The 20,852-nt window shown below is 40.3% G+C and overlaps 1 protein-coding gene across 2 annotated transcripts in view; it reads left to right on the plus strand.

The window, feature by feature from the left end:
• The window catches only part of zmp:0000001236 (mastermind-like protein 2), a 362,601-nt gene extending 344,018 nt beyond the window's left edge, over positions 1-18,583 (plus strand). For both annotated transcript variants that reach the window (XM_063053819.1, XM_063053818.1), the window contains 3 exons: positions 8,035-8,244; positions 12,633-12,744; positions 15,313-18,583. In XM_063053819.1, the coding sequence (XP_062909889.1) occupies positions 8,035-8,244; positions 12,633-12,744; positions 15,313-16,376 (1,386 nt within the window). In that variant the 3' untranslated portion in view covers positions 16,377-18,583. The remainder of the gene's footprint in view (positions 1-8,034; positions 8,245-12,632; positions 12,745-15,312) is intronic.
• The last annotated feature ends 2,269 nt before the right edge of the window (positions 18,584-20,852 follow it).

A 20,852-nucleotide genomic window follows, 5' to 3' on the forward strand; every position in this document is an offset into this window, starting at 1 on the left:
AATTGCAAATGAAACAAGAGCAATTTAAAATAGCCAAAGTATAAAATATAAAACAGTTAAACCTTTTAAGTTTGATATTAACATCCAGCATCAGGAATTGTTTCAGATCTCAGACATTATGATGAATTATTCATGTTATTGGAGCATGTTACAAAATGACCAACTGAGACATTTTCTCACTGCCTTTTTTCAAAGGGTAGGTAAAATTAAATAGGTGAAAGCTACTTCTACAGGGCAGGATCTTGCTTTGAAACAGGAAGCAAGGCTGGCTTGTTGGTTTCCAAAGATTCACTTGGACATGTGCAGACAGACTTCGGAGCTAAGAGAGTTTAATAATTAATCACTGTCAACCTTTGTTCCTGCTAAAGACCTGATTATTGTAGCAATCTGGTAATGAGCCACAGTTTATGTGTCTGTTGCTATGAGATTGTGAAGGATGATCTTTGGTCTCTGCAAGATATTGCTGTGAGCCTACATTTAATGAGTTTGGATGTAGACAGTTATTGATGGAATAGTTCAGTAATATAGCTGCCTTTCAGTGCTAGCACATAGATTTACAAAGACAATATTCTCTTTACCCTCATTTTGGCTGCATTTCAAAGGTATTGTTCAAATAGCCATTTAATATATTCCAACCTTTTTTTTTCCCCGAACGATCACTGGCATTTCTTTAAAGATTTGTGTACTAAACAATATAATCCATATTAATTACAGTATAGTTAGTGTTGGTGTTGTAGTGGCAATAAATGCATGACCAGCCTCCTGGGGAATGGTCTGATTCCTGTGAACTGGGCAATTTACACCCTTTGCCCACTTAAACTTCCATTCCACCTTCAAGTAAAACAAATTAAACATTCAATATTGTTGACATTGACTAGCTTGGTCCTGATAGCAACTGTTATTTATTTCTTAAAGGTTTGTCTCCATTGCTAATTATTTGTGCATGATTAGGATAGAGAAGAGATTCTGAGATACTGTTTCAGTTGTAGTGTAATTTAAAAAATTACTGTTCTTCAACACCACCTCACAGCCAAGAGGTTGAAGGCCAAGGTGCCAGATTTGAAGAGCTGCTCTTTCACACACCGGTTGCTCTGCTTAATGATTTGAAGTTCAGTTCAATTCATAATGAGAAGAGGACATCATATTCTGATTCCTTGAGAACGGTGTTAGGGAAAGGAAGTCTTGAGGCTTTCCTGTGGTGGTAAATGTTTCATATTGTATTGAGTGACATAGATTCAGTGCCTTCCAAGCTGGAAACCTGGCACACCCATAAATCATCCAGATTTCTGCTTCTAATGAGGATGACAATGGATCAATGGTCAAGATAAGGCTTAGCTAAAATGGAAACCAAGTTCGCAAAATCACAAGCATACCAATTACAACCTGTGGGATTCATCAGTGTAGTTCACACTTGAAGAGCAGCCGCATCGAAGCAAAATACTGCAAATCTAAAAGAAAAAGTAAACACTTGACTCTCTCAGATTAGGCTTATTGTGGAAATGGGTTATAAATCACAAACGACACGCTCCTCCAGCACGTCTTGTGCTTTGGATCTCCAGCATCAGCAGACTCTGTTACACATAAATCAGCATTTCAGCCGCAGCTCACCATCAGAATTAATAAAGGATCTAAATTTGAAAGATTTGTATTCTAATCCTCGATATGAATTTTGATAGATTACTTGGTCAGTGTTCAAAATGCCACAACAATATGTAGAATAGATCGCAGAGTCAAAAACGGGATACAAAATGGAGAAAAAAAGCACAAAAGAAAGAATAGAAAAAATGAGAAGGTGAGATAGGACTAATTGGTTCAGAGTGACACTTACAAATGCTGGAGGAACTCAGCAGATCCTGCTGAAGGGTCTTGGCCTGAAATGTCACCTGGTTATTCATTTACATGGAGAGTGCCTGACCTTCTGCGTTCCCCCAGCATATTGCATGTGTTACTCTGGATTTCCAGCCTCTGCAGACTCTCGTGTTACTAATTGGTTCAGTTATTCTGAAGATCACATTCACTGTGTAGAAATTCTGAATTTGAATATAGTTTGATAAGTGGAATTCTTTGAACGTGTTAACAACAGTACTGCCAAAGGTCCCTTGCCACGTGTCCTTCGTGCAGATCACTCTTTAAAATCTACATTAAAGATGCAAGTTCATTTGCCCTCACGATATAAGATTGGTTTTATACTTCAAGAGCATGCGTTAGCAGATTTCACTATGTTCAGGGTGCAAGTGGAACAAGTCATCTGAGCAATAGTGCTGAAATGTGATTTATTGTCAAGTTAGGATTGATGGAGACACAGAATTTACGAATAATGTAACTTTATCTTGGAGAAAAGTTTGATAGCAAAATGACTTTGTAGTGGTGACCAAAGGTCAATCTCCCAAATATTTCAGTGGAGAAAATTTCTTCTCCAGTACTGGATGTCAGTCAAGCATCTGACAATTTAGAGGCAGTGTAAGAGAATGGGATAAAAGCTATTTAGGAACTATAAAACCAATTTTGCATCCTAGTCGGATTTTTTTAAGGCAATTATGCAGTAGGTGTTGGCTCCAGGAATGTACTCTCCATTAATCATCACTAATTGGCAATCTAAGAGGCCCTGAAAGGATGGCTATTTGTATAATGGAAAAGTTGTCCAGATGGAAGAAGAATGCTGTTGTAAAGTTCTGATTCATAAGAGGCAAAGTTTATTTTAACACTGAGATATTTACAGCAGAATAACACACCTTTGTATTTATGTTCATAATTTTCATACAAACAAGAAACATGGAGTAATTCTCTTTTCTGTGAAGAAATCTGATGTTTGATTTGCACCTGATCAGAAAGAGAATGAGGGAGTGCTGAGTACTGACAATGAGAGGCTGGAATGAAAAAAAAATCCAGGTTGTGTAAAATAACTTGCCCAAAAAAGGAATTTATTTCATGTAAAGGACCACAAGGCAACTTAATCTATAATGTTTTTTTTCCTTCATGAGACATGAACATGCCCAATTCAACAAGCATTCTGCTGGAAGAATTCAACAGTTTGAGCAATGGCTGTGTGAGGAGAGGAATTATTGATGTTTTGTGTCAAAACACTGCAAAAGGGTACAAAAATGGAGGACTGGAGTAAGATCAGAAGATGAGGGTGTGGGTGGTGGGGGAAAGTGGGTTAGAAGGGAAGGGTAAAGAAGGGAGGATACCTGAAATTTGAAAACTCAACATTCATGCTATTGGGCTAGAGGCCACCCAAATAGACAATGAGGTGGTTTTCCTCCAGTTTGCATTGGGCTCCACCCTGACAATGGAGAAGGCCATGTATGGGAAGGGGAAATAAAATAGTATGCAACAAGTCCAGTTTTAATTTTCTGTAATACATTATAGGGTTGATTTTACTTAATTTTGTCACATATAAAGTGGGAGACCACTGAGAAGCGGAAGAGTTCCCCAGCTGCCACTTCAGTTACTTGGCTTGCCTCAGTGCTGTAGAGGAGGTCCCGCGTTGCTTCTTCCCTAGCCTTTCTCTATACTTTGCTTAAGTGGACTCTCTTGGACGTACTGCACAAGTTTTGCCCATCCACATCTTCTGCACTCTGGATGGCCCCGTCAACAACCAGGAAAATTGAAATCTCTCACTAGCACAACCCTACATTTCTCACAACCACACACAATTTCTCACAATATCCCAGTCCCTCATAGCAATCCGTGATCTCAGTTCATCTGCATTGCCTTTTAAACTCTGTGAATTGAAAGCAGTGGTCATATCTTCCCTTTTACTGTATATATGGCTACCCTGATTACTCCACTTTGGTTGCTGTAGGTACTGTATCTCTGTCTTCTCACTGACTTCACTTTCTTCAAGTCCCAACCCCGGCCAAACTGATTTAAATCTTCCCTAGTGACAAAGGTTAGGTTTTAGCAGTAGGAAATTGGTTTCCCTCTGGTTCAAGTGCAGTCGTCCCTCTTGTTTAGTTTGCCTCTACCCAAAAGAGATCCCAGTGATCCAAGAACCTGAATCACTGCCCCCTGCACTAGCTCCTCGGCCATCCATTCAACTGGCCTCTCTCTCTACTACCACAGAGCACCAGGAGTAATTCAGAGATTATTACCCTCGATCTCCTGCATTGTTAATTTCTTACCTAATGCCCTACACTCATTCTGCAGCCTTGTATCCAGGTCATTTGTACAACGACCTCTAGCTCTTTGCTTTCCTCCTTGAGAATTTTCTGTAGCGGCTCAGAGAGGTCCTTCTCCCTGGCAACCAGGAAGCAACTTGCCAACCTGGCATCTCTTCTGCAGTCAGACAATCTCCTGCTTGTCTCCCTCACTATGAGTCTCTTATCACTATCACCCTGTCTGACTGCACCCTTTCACTCTGACCCTCAGACCCAGTCACAATGCCAGAGGGTTGACTCCTGCTGCCAGCCACTGAAGGAACATCCCCATAAACTGTATCCAGAGAGGCATACCTGTCTGTGAGGGGAATGGCCACAGGGAACCCTGCACTCTTTGTCTGCTTCTCCTGGTGAGTCACTCATTTATCTGAAACCTGTACCTTGGCTGTGACAATCTCAATAAAACTTTCATCTATGAAGCCCTTAGCCTCTCCGATGATCCTAGGTACATCGAGCTGCACCTCCAGTTCCTTCACCTGGTCAGTCAGGAGCTACAGCTGGGTGCACTTCCTACAGATGCAGTCACAAGGGAGACCCGTGAAGTTCCTGCATTCTCACATCTTGAAGGAGGAGCATTCCATTGCCCAAACTACCATCCCCCATACTCTGAATCACGAGCTAAGGATGGACAGCAAAATAAAACCTTACCTGTGCCTTTTCAAAGAGCTGTTGTCACTCCCAACACCTGGGGTACTTACTCCATCCGCTCACATTTTTGACCAAGAACTGTGCCCCTTTTATTTTGCTTCAACAGATGATCAAAGATATTTCTGATTGATAAGTAGATGTTCTATGTCAGTTAGAATTATTCTGGGAATTTGCAAGTAAAACAGCTGCCGATAAAGATTCTTTATTTTGTGAAGTACTACACTTAATTGGCCAGCCTTCACAGAAATCGCTTTGAAGAAATTAAGAATACACTTTGGGTTTAAAGCAATCTATGATTTTCAGAATTGAATATACCAATGACATTTAAAGTTGTAATTTAATTTCGTGTTAAAAATTAAGGTTGCAAGTGGCTCCTGTCAGAAACTGTAGCTTGATAATAAGTAATAAGATGAGGGTCTACACTGGCTGAATTTCCTTCACTGGGGTTCATCCTGACTCCATAGCTCACTGTAAAGGTTTATTTAGGGTATGTAGGCATTGCTGGCAAAATCAGCCCTCGAGACACTGGTGGTGAACCTCCTTCAAGCAAGTGCAATTCTTCTGGTATGAATAGTCCCACGATGTTGTGGAGAAGGCATTGTAGGTTGCAGGCCCAGTGACAATGACAGAATGGTAGTTTTGTTTCTGGGTCAGGATGGTGCATGATTTGGAGCCGATGAGGGTGCTTCCTCTCTCCTGCTGCTTTGGTCTTCCATGGCGGTAGGGCTTGCAGCTTTGAGAGTTGCTGTAGGACAGTATCCTGGTTATTTTGTAAATGGCACATGGTGCAGCCATGGCATACCAGTAGGTGTTTAGGGTGGTGGATGAGTGCCAATCAAGCAGGCTGCCTTGACTTGATCTGGATAGTATTTAGATTACACAGGCACGTGGAGAGTATTTTATTGTAGTCTTGACTTCTGCATTGTAGATGTGTTCAAAAATTTGGGGTTGTTAAGAGATGAATCACTCACAGGGATATTCCAAATTTCTTTCCTACCCTTGTAGCTGCAGTATTTAATGTGGCTACTCAAGTTCAGTTTCTGGTCAGAGATAACTACGGAATATCGATAATGACAGTGACGTTATTGAATGCAAGAGTAGATGGAGGTTAGACTCTCTCATCTTGGGGGTAGTTTTTCTTTTCTGGCTCTTGTGCAGCACAAATGTTGTCAACCTCTTCAGTTTCTGCTTAACTGTCTAGAATGTGCTATTTGCACACATGGGCTGATTCTGTCTAAGGAGCTGAACATTGTGCAGACAGGAGCAAACATTCCTACCAATGACGTGATGATGGAAGAAAGTAATTTATGAAGTAGCGGAATATGACTGGGCCAAGGGCACAGGGAATTCTGCAGGGATGACTGAAGATCACAAACAATGCGCAAAGCATGACTACAACTGATGGAGTCCATTGGTCCATTGGCATCACCTTTACCAAGACTCTTTATTGCCAAACAGTGTCTTGATGTGAAGAGCAGACATTTTCCTTATCATTTTGAATTCAGCCCTGTGGGTCTATGTTTTCACTACATTGAAATGAATTTCAGGGCAGTACAACGCCAAATGCACCATTGTGGCACGTTAGCCCCACCAACCAGGAGTGAGTTTCTCTCCAGTGAACTTTCACCCTCCTCAGCTGGTTAATGAAATGTGCTGTAATAGTGCTGATGGGTGGATTGTATTGCTGATGTAAATATTACTGAATACATTCTTGATACCAATTTCAGGCAGTTATCCCATTTTGAGACTTAAATCATCATTCTTCTGGTCAATGATATCATCTTACTCCAAATATATATTAATTATTTTCATTTCCCAATAACCCTTTAGTAGAGTATGCATGTCCTAAACAACACAGAAAACTTTAAAAATTGGCCAGCCTTGTGGTTTCGTAGAGGTTTTTTGTCCACTTAGCTGACTGTGAGGCATTTTCTTGATGTACGAGGCTGATCTGGATTGACTCAACATCAGCCTTAGCGCCTCGCTAGTTACTGCAAAATGTTAGACCTTGCAACATGAAAAATGACGGGAAATGAATCTGCCACTCTCTGATGCTGGGCACTTTTCCTTCAGCTTTTCAGAGCAGTGCTTTATTCATTGAGATGCAGCACGGAATAGGCCTACCCTGTCTTTTGAGCCAATTTAATCCTGGTCTAATCATGGGATTAGTGGTAAATCTGTGGAATTTGTTACCACGAGTGCCTGTGGAGGCCAAGTCATTGGGAGAATTTAAGGCAGAGATAGATAGGTTCTTGATTAGCCAGGGCATAATTAGCCAGGGGAGAAGGCAGGGGAGTGGGGGTGACTGGAAGAATTGGATCAGCCCATGATTGAATGGCGGAGCAGACTCGATGGGCCAAATGGCCTACTTCTGCTCCTATATCTTATTCTCTTATGGAACAATTTACAATGACTAATTAACCTACCAACCAATACATCTTAGGACTGTGGGAGGATACCAGAGCACCTGGAGGAAAGCCCACAGTCACAGAGAGAATGTACAGGCAGCGGTGGGACATGAGTTGAGTTAGTAGCTGTCTGACATTAAAGGGAAACATACACAAAATGCTGGAGAAACTCAGCAGGTCAGGCAACATCTATGGAGAGGAATAAAAAGTCAATGCTCCAGGCCAATATTTTGGTCTTTTGGTCAAAATTCCAGACCTTGTCACCATAGTGAAGTGAATCTAATTCCAGGGTCTAGAGTGTCTTGTGATACTTGTTTTTTCAGTTATCATTTATAATTTGAAAATGATCTTTTATCTTTTTTATTTCATATAACAGAACAGTTTTATTGTTTGCCATGCTTTTGATTCTTGTTAAGAAGGGAGTTTATCTGAAATAACATTGCTCCTTTTTGTGATAACTCAGGGTTTATACGTACGTTTGTGGAAACTTCTAAAAGACCATGTTGAAATGCATTGTTTCCTGGCTTCAGCTGTTAGCATGAATAGTTACAGATTGATGATGGACTTCTTTCAAAAAAAAAGAAAGTAATTTTGCCTCCCTGTGAATTACAAATGCATGGAAAAACCTATGATTAAGCTTAAAAATGGTTACAGAGATATATGAGGAATAAATCAAATCACGTATTGCAATTTTGAATTAACTAGAGAATGATTTTTTCCTGATCACATGCCATATTCCTTATGATACATTTTTCCCTAAATAATGCTGAAATTTATCAAGTTTCTGTACAAGAAATGACTCTTCTTTCCTTTCTCAGGATCAGAATTCTGTGGTGGGCCCAAGCCCAGGCCCAGGCCCAAGCCAAACTCCTAATACCTGTCCAAACCCAAATCCTGGCAATAACTACATTAACAACGCACACCAGGCTGTGTTAAAGCAACAGCTGATGGAGAAGAAACAGGCCATACAGAGGCAGATGATGGAACATCAGAAAATGCTCTTTCGGCAACAAATCTTGGTAGACACGGTACAGTATTTTCCAGTCTCTACTAATATGCCTATATTTTATTAATCCTCTTTTATTTCTTCTTATGTTAAACCGTGGAGTGGACAATCTGTATAGTTTAAAGCCTGATCTCCCATTCATTTTTAAGCCGTATCCTATTATTTCTCGTCTATAACAGAATAAACAAGCAACAATCATTTTCTCTAGCTAGTGCTTCTCTCACTGTTGTTTCACCATTAGAGACTGTCGTTCACAGGGGAATTTTGAGCCTTCATTTTAAAACCGGCTGGGTTTTGGCCATTACTTGTGAACTAAGTTAAGAATTTACCTGCTGCTCTGCTAATGAGGTTTAGGCTGTCATAACCTCTTTTTGAATCTGACCTGCTGACTTGTATGGCTCCTCTTCCCACTCTGCATTAGGTGGGAAGCAGCTGAGGTTGCTCACAGGCACAAAGTAGGTGGTTTACTCTGTTAAATTGCAAGAGTGGAAGCCTTCCATGTAGTGTGGAATATAAGGATCTTCAGCATTAATTAGAAACAGTGGCCACTAAACAGTCACTGCGAGAAAACACACCAGGCCCTGCCACTGAGCCAAGTATAAAAAGAAGGTTACTCATTGATGTAGCCATATTTGTATTTTATCTGTATACTTCTTCCTCTTGTTATGTACATAATCTTTCTTTCTTTAGTCTTATCAGTAGATGATGAGGTTCATCAACAACCCATGGACTTTTTCATGAGTTTTAAACATTTCAACTGAATAATTCAGTGTTAAGTCCCAGACCCAGCATTCTGCCCTTTTGACTCAACCACATAAAATGTTTCATCTCAAAGGAATGAGTCGTGAACTGCCTTGGTCCCCCACCCCCCTTGGCCAGCTCCAAACTTTGCAAAATTGAGGCCTGAAAAATACTTTCAATCACACGTTGCTATTTATGACCCCCTTGTCCCAACTATAGGCAAGTTGTTTTGAGATTCTGGTAGCACCGAGCAATCGACTGGCCGATATCAAAATCACTGAGTAATGAGTTGATAATCTCACCAGAAAATCTGATTGATTTTGGTGCTCTTGGTTGTGGGATCAATACTGCCCATGACTTTGAGAAGAACTGCCTTGCTATTTCTCAAAATAATATTATTGCTTCCTATATGCCTGCCAAAGGAGTCTTAGTATAACATCTTTTATCAAGGGGCAGCGTTTTCTCAATTCTCTACGGGAATGTCAGCCTAGCTTGCATTTTATAACATCACATAAAAGTTTGGGTAGATTTTCCTCTTCCCTGTTCTCAACAATATCAAAATAGTATCTCAATCCAAGGATGTTCGAACCTTGGCTCTGTACCTAAATTGTGCAGCTGCTGAACTCCCTCTGTGTTTTTCAATGCATGAGTGGGTTTCATTTAAAATTACGTACAAGTGAGAGTAAACACTTGGCTGGCATGCAGAACTTCCCCATTAATGTTGCTTGTAGATCAAGGGCAGAGATCTGTATAAATCTGGTGCCTCTAAATGTCCTCAAAGCCCTCAATCTTCTGAAGGGATTTGCTGCAACCGGCAAGGAAGCCACCTGCTTGGATTCTGTGGGATAAAACAAGCAAAATTGCCAGTCAAAATCTTCCATTACTGTAAAAACTTGTGATTGAATGTAAGAACCCTGCTGTGGTCAATAGTGCTGTTTTTCACTTGCTGTGGAAGTCTGCAGCTGGCCCATTGATGCCTAAGGGGTCCTGAGTTGGATGTAAGGGAACAGCAGCTAGAACTTGGAGTTAGGAGTGTGGTAATCAAAGAAGTTTTATAGTTTAGTTATTGATATGATACCACTCCCTAGTCTTTTGAAGGCATTTTACTGGTGATCGTCGTTTATGTTTGTAAGTCTTTAAGTTGTTAGGTAATTTTAAGTTTTAAATTTAAGTTATTTAAATTTAATGTTTTAAAATACTTTGTGCAAAATAGTCTGTCAGCATGAACTATTTTGTCTTGTTTTGAACTCATGAGCATCAAAGTCTCTTTCTCACAATTTAAAGCAAATTATATTGTTGACTTTTGATAGGCTGGGATTGTTTCCATGTTCAAGTTTAATTGTCATTCCACCATACACGAATACCCATGAATACAGCTAAATGTGGGCACGTGGCCAAGTGGTTAAGGCATTGGACTAGCGACCTGAAGGTCATGAGTTCGAGCCCTAGCCGAGGCGACATGTTGTGTCCTTGAGCAAGGCACTTAATTACACATTGCTGTGTGATGACACTGGTGCCAAGCTGTATGGGTCCTAATGCCCTTCCCTTGGACAACATTGGTGTCGTGGAGAGGGGACACTTGCAGCATGGGCAACTGCTGGTCTTCCATACAACCTTGCTCAGACCTGCGCCCTGGAGAGTGAAGACCATGGTCTTGCAAGACTAACAGATGCCTTTTTTTTATCAGCCAAATAGAACAGTGTTACTCCGGGGCCAAGATGCAAAACACAGTACCAACAGTCACACACAGCACAAGGCACATATAGCACATATGGGATAGGAGTAAATTATAGTCACACAAAAAATATATAGTTCAAGTCCCTGATTCCATGAATGTTGCAGCAGTCTGCAGTCGAGCAAACGCTGAGGGGCAGCACTGACTCCAGCAAGGACCCCGCGCCACACCGCCTCTGGCAATCCGGTGCAGTGCCTGATTCCCACACCTCCCCCAGGCAGCTGAAAACAAGAGACACCCCAGCTTGAGTTCAAGTCCTCGTTGCAATGGAAGCCACCCAGCACCCATGCCGCTGTCCACACTGGAATGTAGAAGACCGAGGGGTGACATTATGGAAATTTGGAGAGATCTTTCCAAGGGTAGAGGAGTCTGAAGTTATAGGACATAGGTTTAAGGTGAGAAGGGAAACATTTATAGGAGATATAAATATAAAGGAGACATAGTTAGTTAAAAATACCTGAGATGCAAGTTTTCATAAGAAGGATAGAGGTGTTGCTAGAGAGAGGTACAATAACAGAGGTTAGAAAGCATTTGGACAGATACATAGATAGGAAAGGACTGTGGGCCAAATGCAGGAAAATGAGATTAGTGTAGATGGCCATCTTTGGTCAACTTGGACAAATCAGGCTGAGGGGCCAGTTTCCATAACTCCGTCACATCCTGTTCTCAATGTGACTCAGTCCATCTGTGGGTCAGTTTTAAAATTTTCTTCCTTTGCTTTTGCCCACATTGTAAATCTCCCAGAGTTCCACAAGATTCTAAGTAAGCTCAGCCCCTTGTGCATTCCATATAACCATATAACAATTACAGCACGGAAACAGGCCATCTCGGCCCTTCTAGTCCGTGCCGATCTCTTACTCTCACCTAGTCCCACCGACCCGCACTTAGCCCATAACCCTCCATTCCTTTCCTGTCCATATAGCTGTCCAATTCCCTTTAAGTCAGCCTTTGACAATCTTGTCTTTGGGCATGGCTTGGTTGGGTGCCACCCTCATCTATGATTCAAAAGTTTATGATTTCAAGTCCCACACCTGAACAAAATGTACAGAAACCTCGGTTGACATCTGAGCTCAGTTCTGAGTGATTGCTGACATTTAGAAATGGTTTCAAACCGATCCCCGTCTGCTCCCTGAGATGCATGTAAAAGAATCCACTTCACAATTTTAGAACAAAAATAGGGGATATTAAATTATAGATTGACCTTCTCTATCGGGTCTATTCTTATCTTTCATTCAACATTACTAGTATTGGTCCCTGCAACAACATTCCTGTCATTATCTCATCTGTATTTATCACAAATCTGTGAACACATTCACAACAATAATTTAAAAGACTGCAGAATTCTTTGGAACTTCCGGAAATAGGCTTGAAAAGTACTGTATTAATGTTAATCTATTTTCTGTCATGTAAAGCCTTAATCTGGAATTCTCTCCCTTGGCATCTTTCTCCCTATCTTTATGACCCAATATAAAGCCTTACTCCCCTTCTAACATATTCTTTATTCATTAGTGAATCAAACATGTACTCTGCCCAAAAATGAACAGTGTAGAACTGATGCAAAGAAGTTCCTGTACTATCTTTTAGGTTTAAGTAGAGCTCACACTGAACAGCAGAATCTGTGGAAGAGCATAATCTCTCCAGATAACACACTTCTCTCAAAATGCAAACTTTCTGATGTTAAACATATTTTCTGTTTACTCTGCAAGAACACTGATTATCCATATGATGATGAGACAATTTAAGCAGTGTGTCCGTCAGATTGTTGTCATCTACTTCTTAACAAAAGGTTGATAGACACCATTGATGGTGTATATCAACCACCACGACTCACCTGTGAAGATGTTTGCCACAAAGAATCTGTAATGAGGAGAGAAGGGCAAGACACTGATTAATGCTCTTTGGAAACCTTAATGATGGCTTTTTTTTCTGGTTAGGAGAAAATGAACACGCAGGAACAGCTTAACAGGCACTTGACAAGGCCGCCTCCAGATTATAAAGAGCAAAGGCGAAATATAGTTGGAATCCCACAGCCAAGTCAATATCCAGGTAACAGCAAAAATAGCATTACGACTTGCAATTTACTTTTGGTACTTTGAAATAAAGGCATAATGTAAAATTATTACCTGTGAATTATTGTTTGCTTCTGGGTCACTGTCAGCCTCAACTCAGCTGGTAGCACTCTTGTCTCTAAATCATGGTTATTGGTACAAGTCCCACTCTCCAGACTCAATCATAAAATTCTCGATCGGCATTTGGAGTGTTATGTAGAAGATGTGTTCCATTGTCAAAGGTGGTAGAGACATTAAACCAAAGTCTGTCCTTCCTCAGAGGTGAGTATATATGATTCCTTAAAAGGCAGGATATGCAACACCTGTCTCAAACCTCTTCTTTTCCCAACAAAAGAGTCTTTCCAGGAGAAGCAACTAGCTCTTCTTCCAACTTAGTATTCAAGGTCTGCATGATCACTGTGCAGAGCACCTGCATTTGATCTACAGGGAACACCCTAAGCTTTTGGTTACCTACCACATTAATTCACCAACCGACTCTTCAGTCAGACCTTCCTGTCTCTGGCCTTCTGCACTGATGCTTTGAGGCCCAATACAAGCTTGAGGAAGAACACCTCGTCTTCCATCTGAGCATGTTGCAGCCTTCTGGACTCAATATCAAACTCAACCACTTTAGGAACACTTTTTCCTTCTGACCGTATTAGAACAGGTCATTTCTATCTGCCATTATTTTGGTTCAGTTCTTCTTTCTTTTTGCTATGAGGAACTGGGCCTGCTGGGCATGTCCCACAACCTTGCTGTTAGCAACACATTACATCAGGGGTGCCCAGCCTGGGGTTCATGGACCCCTTGCTTAATGGGTTTGGTTCGTGGCATAAAAAAGGTTGAGAACTCCTGCAGTACATAGAAGAATAATCTGATTTTACTGTTTCCCTAACTGCTGCATTAACTAATTGCCCTTGTTCCCCACCTTCTCTGCTCCTGACAATTAGTTTATGATCTTTCTTCCACAGTTCTGACAAAGGGTCTCAGACTTTGAATGTTAAAAGTTCTTCTTTCTAGACAGTTCCTGACCAGCTGAGTACTTCCACATGTTCTGTTTGCATCCCATATACTGTAAATCCACAGTTAGTTGAAAAGTTTAAGTTTTCTTTCTCGAAAGTATAATATTTTTGACTTGTTCAGTGATCCCCTATCTTTCCATTTGCCTTAACGTTAAAGTTCAAGAAAACGTGTGAAGGAGAAAGTTGGAATTGTTCTTCTTTGCACGTTACTGGAAATGGAATTCAACTTATGTTCTGCCGCTGAAGCAGGTTTTGCACAGTACTTCACAGTCTGAAACTGTGGTCTATCACAGCTGTCCAAACCACCATCCAGCCCATTCTTGATGGCATCAGAATGATACGTGATACAATTGGCTGACATGGGAAATGTCTGCTTACAGAAAAGTTAGGTTCCAGTAGTGTTCTTGCATCAGGAAAGGTGAAGCTATGTCGGGAGGATAGAACCATTGAGAGGTAAAGCATGCGAACCTGCCCACATTAGCCATCAACACACATCCACTGTAATCCTACAGACACAATGGCTGCAGGTGCTGAACCTGAAGCAAAATTTTTTAAAAACTGCCAGGAGGTTGCTCATTTAATGTGGAAGCGAGGACGAATTTCTTTTCTCAGAAGCTCATAAATCTTTAGAAATGTCTACTTTGGAAATTTGGGAAAAGGCAGGAAGGTGGAACTGAGGCCAGGACTACTGGTGATGAAGCAGGCTTATACAATGATGTAGCCTTCTCCCACTTGGATGCTCTTACCTTCTCCCAAAGAGTTTTTGATCTGAAATATAAACTATGTTTCTTTTACAACAGATGACGTCTAACCATCTACCTGTTTCCAGAGATCAGTGTTTCTGGTTTTAGTTCTTAAGTTTTAGGTGGTTGCCAATGCACTAGATGTGCCCAGTTTTCCTTTACATGATAGAAGCAGCTGACATGCCACCACCTGTTATACATTTATGCCTGTATTTGTGTTTATTCCCAGTTCGTCTCACTGATGTTGTAAAGAGTTTGGTGAGCGAGCATGCAGATGGGCTTGACGCTCCAAAAGACAGGTTTTTCCTACTTTCCAATTGATTTTCCCCCCACTAAGGCAACAATATTACCTTACAGCCCCCTGATCCAGGACTGACAAGTTCGGAATGAAACTGATTTTGTTTTTACTTGACCTGTGTAGTTCAGTCATTGTAAATTGTATGTGGTTGAACAATCCAGTGCTATTTTTAAAAATGTACAATGTGTAGCAGCAATGTGAAAGAGCATCTCATTTCTTCCCTCAACTGAAATACTTTCGTCAGCTACACGTAATTAAAGCAATTATTATGTGCTTTGCAATGATTATTCCATTCCACTAAGTCACCCAGACTAGCAAACCTTCAAATCATTGATAAACTTGCTGACAGATTTCTTTACCCTTTATCATTAGTAAAATTTCAACCATGCATGGCCCCACCAATGACTTCTTCCTTGAAGTGTTTAAACAAATTTCTGTGCTTTTTTTCCACTATTTGAAATCTATTTATATCTGAACATGTCTTATGAAAATTAATCTTTCAGGTGCTGCTCCAGCAATGGGATTGACAGTGTCTCAGGCCTTACCAAATTCTGCTCCAAATCACCGTGTGATCCCTCCAAACTCAAACCTTTTACAAGTGAATTCGCCGGGCAACCAGGGACCTAGGATGCCTCCTATTTCTGGAACTCAAAGTGACAGAACTATAGGAATGTATGGAAGTGTGTCGGCTTCCCAGCAGGCAGCGTACACAGTTTCATCGAGCGTTAATCAACTGCAACATCACACAAGCCAAAGTCCAATGGGAATAACCCAGAACAATGTAATGATACCAAGGCAGCCAGCGTTAGGTCAAGGGACCACAATGTCAGGGTTTGGCACTGCGTCTGTTGGGAGTTCTGCCATTTCTCAGCAGCAGATGAGACCCGTTTTGAACCATATTAGCAGCAGTATGTCAGCACAGACGCAAAGACTAACAAACATGATGACCAATTCCAATCTGGCACCGCAGAACTGGACTCCCCCAGGGGCACAGGTGACTCCAAAACAGGCACAAATGGGACCCAATGTAAAATTCCCTAATAACCCTCCTTTTCCCAACCAGTCTGTACAGCCTAATATGTCCAATCAACACTTTTCTCAGCGAGGTATGGCACCACCAAACCAGATAACTCCCGGAGTTCAGATACGACCTTTGGCACAAATGAACCAAGGTATGAGTGGACAGGCAGTAGGTTCACTGGGTGGGCCAACTCCAAGAGCTAATCAGCCTAGACCACAACCACAAGCTATGGCTGTAATGAGCCAATCAGCAGCAAGCATGGCTGTGATAAGCCAATCAGCAGCAAGCATGGCTGTGATAAGCCAGGCACCTTCAGTGCAAACGTTGCCTACAACCAATTTCTCATCCACCAATCAGCCCCCTCGAAGTTACCAGGGAACAAATCATAACAGTGACTTGCCATTTGACTTTCTCAACCAACAAGGTGACAGTGCACTGCCAGGACTCAGCAGTGACTCGGATTTCCTTGACTCATTGATAAAAAGTAGCAACGATGACTGGATGAAGGACTTAAATCTGGATGAGATCTTGGGGCAGCATTCATGAAGAAGCCAGAGGATTGTAAATGTTATCCATCGGTTGGAGAGGCACTCATGGACAAAATTTATCTGTGCCTATAGCCAACTGACAAGGAGCCTCACAGTAAATCGCAGGAGTGCACAATTGTGCCCGATTAGATATTGGTTGCCCAATGGATAACTAGTTAAAAACATATTCTCCCTACCACATGTACATTACTGGGCTCAAAATGCATAGATTTTATGTGCTTAAAGAAAGGTTTTGTAAGATATGTTTTTTTACTGAAAATCATATTCTCTGTAAGAAGATTATATTTATACTTTTTTCTGAGAAAAGTTCTGTGAATCATTGTAGTGCAACATTTTTACTTACTGAAATTAAATTGTACATGTTTGTATTCTGTCATAGTTTTAAATTAACTTACATGTTAGATCAGCAGTCTACTTACTACCAGTTTCAAATGCATACAGTAGTTTGCTTTTAAAGTGTTTTACAGTATAGTTATTGTTTTATAAATGACCTGTTCTACTTTCATTGATTTTGTTACAGTCCCAACAGAGTACTTTATCTTCACTTACAGTACATTTATCCATTGTGAACTTCTGTGGCAAACCTCCTGAAACTATTAGTTTTATTGATAAACAGCATTATCATTCAGCTACTCCAGCTTCCTAGTAAGTAAACATATCATTTCTTTGTCACTGTATGTTTCCACCTTACAGTGAAGAAAAATGTGTTTGTCAACTCGAGTATTTTTCAGGCAGAACTATGTTAAAGTGTTCAGAAACTCAGAGTGCAGCATTTACCAACATCACAATAAGTCTTTAAACTTCCATGTATAATTCTGGAGAGAATTCCAGTCTGCCTGTTGCACGTTGTTTGAACTTCTTCGCCTTTTTGTGTGGTTTTGTGGTGAAGCAGCCCCTTTGGGAAATGCACGTTCCTTAAGATTTTCATTTCAGCAGTGCACCTCCAAAGAACCAAATGCTATTATTTATTCTTAGACTGCTTCTCAGGTTGAATGCTCATTGTGGACGGAAGATGCATTGGAGAGCCACTATTGGAAAATGGTTATGAGTTGCTCAAATTGTTTTGCAGATCTATGACTCATTTTTCTACCTTAGGTTAATTCCTGATAAAATATTAGGAATGGTACTAATGCAAATTAATCCTATAAAAACAAGTTTCAATTCAACTTGTGTATTTTCAGGGACATTATAATTATTTGTTAATGAACGTTCTGTTTACAACAGATAACTTAGCCATCGGAAATAATCAGCGTGCAAGGAAAGGCAGGGCTACACAAACAGATTGAGGCATCCTTCATATTAGTAAGTCTAGCAGCATGACTACTCATTGCAGAAGTTCAATCAAAAATTAAAATAGGTTGGTAACATTAACTTTAAGCATCAGTCACATTTTTATGCCCTAAGGATTCAGAATCATGAAGAAATCAAACTTTTTTTGCAATCTAGGCCATAATATTAGACCTCACAAGATATATCTGATATTGACTAGGTACATGATGGAAGCCTGTGTGTGCCATCTTCTGTCACAGTCCAATGGCAAAGGTGGGAAATTTCAGGATTGTAACATATTAAGAAATTGCTTATGTAACCAATGTACTGTATGTTTAATATTTTTGATTGCATTTATACATAACGACTGGGTCAGAAACAAAGAATTGTCATTTTCATTCTGCATTTCTTGGTATCAAAATCTGGAGTGAATAGCATAAATAAAAACCATACATTTCAAGCTGAATTAGTTGATTGTGAGCACTTCACTTTTGGAGCAGTCTGAAAATAAATAGGATCACCTAACTATTCAGCATTGCTAGGCCAGTTTGCATCTGTGTGAATCAGATACAGGTTTTGGTTTTAAGTTTTAATATTAACATTAAACCCTGGCAGTTAGTAAGTCTTTCTTCAGTTTCAGCTGAGTGTATAATGATGTCGGAAATTTACTTCATGCCACAAAGTTGACTTGCAAACTGAAACAATCAATGATAACGACAGAACCAATTCCTTTAGATATGCATACCATGAAAAATGGTACTTTTGTATCATAGATTTTGTAAAAGTTCTATTGAAACAATATTATTATACTGCATTTTGTATTTTATTGTAATACAATATCTTTCTTGAAGTATTTCCAAATACACTACTGCAGATGCAACAATTTGTCAGAAAACTGCTGTGATTTATTTGTTGTTGTAATTAAACAATAAACGTCCTGATTACAGACCACACACACATTCAATGCACTTACAAATTTCCAAAGGTGGTACATTTTTTTTTCAACAGTTTCATTCAAGAAACCCTCAAAGTGTTTTGAACCCCTAGATTTGATCCTGTCAGATAACAGACTTAAGCCAGGGGAATATCGAGACAGGCAGTCTAGCTTTCCAAGGCTCAGGGCAGAGAACATAAACAAGTCAGAGTTCCTTTTTTAACGTTGGGAAAAGTAAGATGTAAATTCAAGGCCAGATATGACCATGCTTCCCATATCAGCAAAGATGACTAGCATTGTGAAGGTCAATTCCTCAGGCTCCATTGAAGTGTCATTCTCACAATAATGATCATTATTTTACTCTTATTATATTTAATCTTACCTGTGCCCTAATATTTTTGGATTGTACATCAACAGGAACCTTCCATCTACCTTGTCCCATCTCTTCAAAATGTTAAATACCTCTTGTACTCTAGAACGGTGTATTGCAATGTGGTCACAGGTTTCTGGTCTTTTTTTTCATATCTGCATTTCTGTATATCAGGCTTCGACGTGCATCGAGTCTATTGCCTGTCTGAAGCCTCAGTCGACTCGCCAGAGTTCTGTACCGAGTCTTATGGATTTACATAATGTCATCATTAATGTAAAGATATTGATACTTTGAATTACAGGTTCTAATTTCTTGTGAATCTATATCCAGAAATCCCTCTCTGAATTCACAGCAGTGAGCTTAATTTCTGTCAGAATATGATTACTGAAGGGTTAACATCTCACTCATTTCATTTTAAGTGCAACTTTTTAATCCATTCCCCACTGCACCCCTCTGGTCATACTGAAATTCCTTTTCAGTTTTGTTTTGAAAATCTTAAAAATACCTGTACAATTTTATAAATTTCAGCAGTACACTTAATAAGAATTTTAAAAGTAAAAGCACGAGCAAACTATTCAGCCCTCGTGTTTGTCTGCCGTTCAATTAAACCAGAACTGATCTTGTAGCTCAATGGCCCTTTACTAATCCTATACTCCTTGATTCCAGTAAGACCCACAATTTTATTCAGCTCCGCCCTGAAGTCGCTTGAGTTTACAGCCCTCCTGGGTAGAGAATTCCAAAGATGCACTACATTCAGAATGAAGAGATTACTTTTCACCTCAGTCTTGAAAGGCTGACCCCTTATTTTGTAAAGGATGATTGCAATTATATTAATAGATTATCAGCTCATTTTACTTGCTCTCACTTCACCAGATGAAACCACAGTCCCAGAAATCACTCTAGTGCTCCTTGACTACATGACTTCTATCACTAGTATATTCTTCCTTAGGTAGAGAGACCAGACCTGTTTGATATGCATTTTCACCTGGGATCCATATCATTACTCTTGTCATAGAGTCATACAGCAAAGAAAAGGGTCCTTCATCTCAAATCAGTCACGCCAACCAAGATGCCAAGATGCATTTGTTTGTGTTTGGCCACTATTCCTCTAAATAATTTATATCTATTCAGTTCTTCAAAGGACTTTTAAATATTGTAATTGTACCTGCCTTTACTAAGTCCTTTGGCAGCTTGTTCCAAGCACCAGCCATCCTCTGTGTGAAAACATTGAGCCTCAACATCCCTTTAAATTTTTAACCTCATGACCTGAAACCTAATCCCCCTAGTTTCAGATTCCCCTAGGCCTCAAAAAAAAGATTATAACCATCTGCCTTATCTATGGGCCTCATGATTTGATGAATCCCTATACAGTCACCCCTCAACCTCCTTCATACTCAGGGAAAAAGTCCTGGCCTATCCAGTCTGACCTTATAACTCAAGCTCTCCAAGCTCAGCAACATCTTTGTGAATCTTTTCTGCACCCTCTCTAATTTACTCTCATCCTTCCCGAGGCATGATGATCAGAAGACATAGTACTCCAAGTGAAATCTCACCATTATCTTGTAGAGCTGTAATTTGACATCCCAACTCTTTTTCTCAATGCCCCACCAGATAAAGGCAAGCATGCCGTAAACTACCTTCACCTCCTTGTCTAGCTGTGCCGCCACTTTCAGGGAATTATGTACTTGCACCCCCAAGGTCGCTCTGCTCTGTTTTAGAACATTCTTCAGGACCTTGTCATTCACTGTGAATGTCCAGCCCAGGTTTAACTACCCAAAATGTACCTCTTTGCTCTTCTCTGAGTTAAGTTCCTTTGCCCACTTTTCCAGCTGATCTCATCTTAGACAACAGTCTTCACTGTCCACTACACCACCAACCTTGGTGTCATCCACAAACGTACT

This window comes from Mobula hypostoma, chromosome 7, assembly GCF_963921235.1.
Source record: "Mobula hypostoma chromosome 7, sMobHyp1.1, whole genome shotgun sequence".
NCBI classification, from domain to species: Eukaryota; Metazoa; Chordata; class Chondrichthyes; order Myliobatiformes; family Myliobatidae; genus Mobula; species Mobula hypostoma.